Source organism: Apis dorsata, unplaced genomic scaffold (assembly GCF_000469605.1).
Source record: "Apis dorsata unplaced genomic scaffold, Apis dorsata 1.3 scaffold_129, whole genome shotgun sequence".
Lineage (NCBI taxonomy): Eukaryota > Metazoa > Arthropoda > Insecta > Hymenoptera > Apidae > Apis > Apis dorsata.
Genome location: NW_006263422.1, coordinates 451,250 through 456,019, shown reverse-complemented (window position 1 = coordinate 456,019; position 4,770 = coordinate 451,250). Strand labels below are relative to the sequence as shown.

General features: G+C 33.2%; 1 protein-coding gene across 1 annotated transcript in view; it reads left to right on the top strand.

The window, feature by feature from the left end:
- The window catches only part of LOC102676275 (G1/S-specific cyclin-D2), a 46,351-nt gene that overhangs the window by 9,924 nt on the left and 31,657 nt on the right, over window positions 1-4,770 (top strand). Inside the window, exon 2 of the mRNA XM_006612905.2 lies at window positions 2,158-2,373. Coding sequence (XP_006612968.1) covers window positions 2,158-2,373 — 216 coding nt within the window. The remainder of the gene's footprint in view (window positions 1-2,157; window positions 2,374-4,770) is intronic.

The following is a 4,770-nucleotide window of genomic DNA, read 5'->3' as shown; positions in this document are numbered from 1 at the left end:
TTTTTTTTTTTTTTTTTTTTTCGAAACGAAGCTGAAAAAAATTGTATTGAGGACATTTTCGATTCTACTCGAATGAAAACGAATGGAATAAAAATTTTTTCGCTCGAAAGTTTTTTTTTTCAAGAAAATTGAATTTGAAATCGAAAGGGGTTGGAGAAACTCTTGTTTGCGATCACAGGTCTCGAATTTTTCAAGCTCGATTTTCTCGAAAAAAATGTTGCTTTACTTTTATTTTTTTTGACTAAACGTTGAAGTCATTTGTATTCGCGCGGCTGGTTGGTATCGTCCGTCTTGAGACGGCCTGTATAAACCTCAGTTTCCATTCAAGACGACGCCGATGGCCGATTTTAGACTTGGTCTTTCAATGTGATTCAGACGAGACTCTATCTCATTAAGTCGAGATAGAGAACAGTAGGGATTATAATGCGATTCATTTCTATTGAAGGGATAAGGATTCCACAAGGATTTTCCAGGCTGGATTATAAATTATTTAAAAATGTTAAGAAATAATATAATTCAAATGTTGAATGGATACTTTAATACGTGTATTGAAATGTAATTGTAAGTGAACGATAATTGAAACGTTATAACAATATATTAACGTTTCATTCAATTTCAACCTCATCCATTCTGTCTTAATAATTGAAAATTCAATTAAAATGATCTAAACAATATTCTTCGATAGTCTGAGAAAAAAGTATTGATTTTCGATTGATTGAATCTAAGTATCTTGTTCCCCTTATACTTTATTATTTATTTATTTTTTCCTCAAACGGATGTTTAATCGATCATGGGTCACAGATAATTATTTTTTAGTGTTAATTGGTCAGGGTGCTGTTAGAAGAGGGTGGAATGACGACGACGATTCGTATGGCTGCACCCAACCGGTGAACCCATCGTGGAAAATTTTGGTCGATTTTATTCCACGATTCCTGAAGTATAATATCGATATAAAAAAATAATTTCTTACTTCAAATTTAATTTTCTCCAAAGGATCTAAATTCTTATCCTAATCTCTTTATTTATTTATTTTTTTTCTCTCTCGTAGAAAATAATTTTCCACTCGATTATTTAATTATATTGGTGGGATCATATTCTCCTTTTTTGATATAATACGATTGAAAATTCGAGGTTATTTTGTCCGAATATTTCTGTTGTTTTCTTATTTTTGCAATTTAAATTGGACGAGATCGATTCGTTTATTTCTATCGAATTATTATATGCTGTAGTCGTTTAACGAAAAATTATTACGACCTGTCGAACCTGGAGTTTCGTTTCACGTCAAAAGCTCGTTACACTCTTCTTCAGCATCGACTGTATCGATTGTATCTTCTCCTCGAGAATACTTTGAAAACAAAAACCCGAGGTCCCCGACCTGTGCCCCAGGGTGATCGATTAGCCAAAGCCACGATGTTAAAATACAAGGAGAGGAAATCCGGTCTCTGATTTTTGTCCCCGGCTTATTTTTATGTCGTTATTTTGTTCAATTATCATCGAATTTCGATTAATTTCAAACAAACGTCATCGTACGTTTCGAAATTTTTATTTCGAATATTTGATAAATTCTTCGATGGTTCTTTTTTTTTTTTATCGTATTATTTAATTTTCACTAGGAAATTTTCATCAAGTTAATTTTTTACAAAGAGAAATAATCGGAAGATTCTCTATTCTGCTTTAATTTAAGATAAAATAATTATCAATTTATAATATGAAAAAGTATTATTAACAAAATTTATTTTTTTCGACATTTTTACCAATTTAAAATAAGCAAACAAAAATGTACAGATACATTTAAAAAAGATACAATCCAAAATTTCTTTATTTATTATTGTAAAAGAAAAAGACTCTTATTATTTAACTTCATCATTTACATCCAAGAATATACTAATACATTCTGTTTATCCATTAATTAATCGAATAACGGCTAAAACACCCTCCTCTTCCAAAGATCCCTCAACCCTCGTCCACAAAACCCTTTCAAAACCCCGGCCAGGAACCTTACCCACGTTCCACTTAATTCAACACCAGGTATCGACGCATCCCCGATTCCCAAGCGCCACCCTTCTCAACACCTCCTCCTGAGAGGGGGACAAATTGTCGACAACAACCCCTTCGCGCGTAGGCACAGATTTTAATCTGTTCGATGATCGTTGACAGGTATGCGAGGAGCAGAAGTGCCAGGACGAGGTCTTCCCCCTGTCGATGAACTATGTCGACAGGTTCCTCTCGATCTGCCCGATCAGGAAGTCGCAGCTGCAGCTGCTAGGAACTGCCTGCCTACTTCTCGCCTCGAAATTGCGAGAGCCATCACCTCTCACCGCGGAGGTTCTCGTTTTCTACACAGACAACTCCATCACCATGGACGACTTATGGGTAAGTGAATTTCTCGAATTTTTCGTTCTTCTTCTTCTTCTTCTTCTGTCTCTGTCCTCGCCATTCGTTCATTTTAGTGAACGATTATCGATGAGGTCCTTTAAAAACTTGATTCGAGATGTCTGGGATATTTTAAGTTCTATCACTTTCTTGGATAGAGTGGATGGATAGAGTGTAGCGAACTGTACTCTGGGATAAAAACGTGTTCTCTGCTTAAGAAAGTTTAAATATTGCACGTTGCCTTGGAAGGTAGAAAAAGAACGGTGGATAGGATGTTTTAAGATACAGTGTGGTGATGGTTGAATTTTGTGCTTGGGTTTTATTATAATAGCTGTAATAGTTGGATTAAACAAAAGACGCTTGCCTCGAACGAATTATTATTAATTTTAAACGTAATGTACCAAAGTAAAGTGTCGTGCCATTTTATATAGCTAACTTCACGGCTCTTTCAAGATTAAAAGGTTGGAGAGAGAAGAAAAAGGCTGTTAGTAAACACTGTGAAACCGATGAAACATAGTTCGTTAACGAAACGTAACACCAAGCTTATCGTTAATTGCACTTTTTTTCTTTTTTTAACGATAAGTTAAAAAGTCAGGTATACCAGTAGCCTAGAAGAGTTTCTCGATGCAGAGTCACGCGACCGATATCTTTCTCTCACTTCTTTTCTTGTCCACTAAAGAAAGATCTCCAATAAAGATAAACTTGCCTCGGCTTTCTTTTCTCGCGTTTTCAAACGAACGGTCTTCTCTTCGATATCCTTTATTTTTACTTCGGTTAGGAGAACGAAATAATATTCCGTTAGACGTTAAGTTTTTATTCGATTATCATCGGGAAAAATAATCAAAAAAATCGGAAATATTATTTAATATATCGAAAAATAGAATCTCGATCGACGAGAGATAATTCGACCCCGGCTGTTGTTACGAAATGCACTTCGAAAACGGTACTTCCAAATTTCCCTTTCTCCCTTAAATATGTATCATAGACCACAATCGACTCGCGTGCCGGCTAACATGCTAATCGTCATGAAACTTTCATAGGAGAAATTTTACGCGTTTTTTTGGTGAAAAAAAAAAAAAAAAATGGGGCGCATTGTTATCTGTATCTTGTTCTATTCCACGTTGTTTCCTCCTCGAGGACCGTTAAATCTCTCGAGCCTCCTGATAACCTGTCCCACCGATACCATGCCTCGCCTGATTATCATTCGATTCTGACGTTTTACGCGTGTTCAGCTTGTTTTTCGCCGTGCAACGTTACGACGTCTTTTAGATCGTTTGATATTCGTGGAATGTAAGGATTACAGCAGACGCAGGGGAATTTTCTTGCTTATTCCGTGTTCTCGGATTTAACGTTTATGTCGGTTTAAATCCACCGATGTGGTTATTCTTTTTTCTTTTCTTCTCTATCGCGATTTTTCGTCCTTGGTTTTTCTGAACTCGTTCGCTATAATTCATTTTTTTTTTTTTTAAATCTAGAATGAATAATATATTTATATTTACAATTTTTATTTTCATTTTTTTTACAAAATAATTAGAACTAAAATTAAAAGTTAGAAATATAATCAATTTATTAATTGAAAGACAGTTTTTTGGAATCTTATTATTCTCTGATTCGTTTAAAAAAAAATGAAATAAAAAAGAAGTCAATTAAATGTAACAAATACAATTTGAGAAAATATATAGGTCAAGCGATATTAAGAAATACGAAAAGATATCAAAAAAAAAAAATTTGCAATGAGTAATATAAAAAAAAGTTTCGTGAGATAAAAAAAAAATTTAGCAAACAATCGCCAGACGATTCTTTAATTTATTATCTAATCTGGTCTCCGGTGGTATTATTAATTTATTAAAAAAAAAAGAAAGAAAACGAAATGAGAACGTGTCACATGTTTTCATTTATCTGATAAAAATCGATGCTATCGAAAAGATTTTGGCGTTATAATTGTTTAAGCGATAAAGACGAGCTTCTTCTAAAAAATTCTCAATGTCACGAGACACTTAAATTTTGTAATTCGTTTGTTAATAAATGTTCGAGAAAATGGAGACACGATGATGAAGGAAATTAAATTATATTTTTCATAGAAAAATGAACCAACATGATAAATTTTCTAACAATTACGTAGGATGTTGATATATTCATGGAACTTTGAAAGTGTTATTTATAGATTGTTTATAACTCAACGAATAAAAAGATTAACCGATATTTTCGTATCACAATTTTTATCTCATCGAATACAATTAATTATAATGATTATACGTAATGTTTTTCGATAAATTTCGAGGCAGATAAACTTTTGCTATATAATTGAACATCGATCGAAACACTTTCAATTTAATTTAACCATCTAATCTAATATAATATTAATTAATATTATCCGAAAAGATTTCACGATCGATA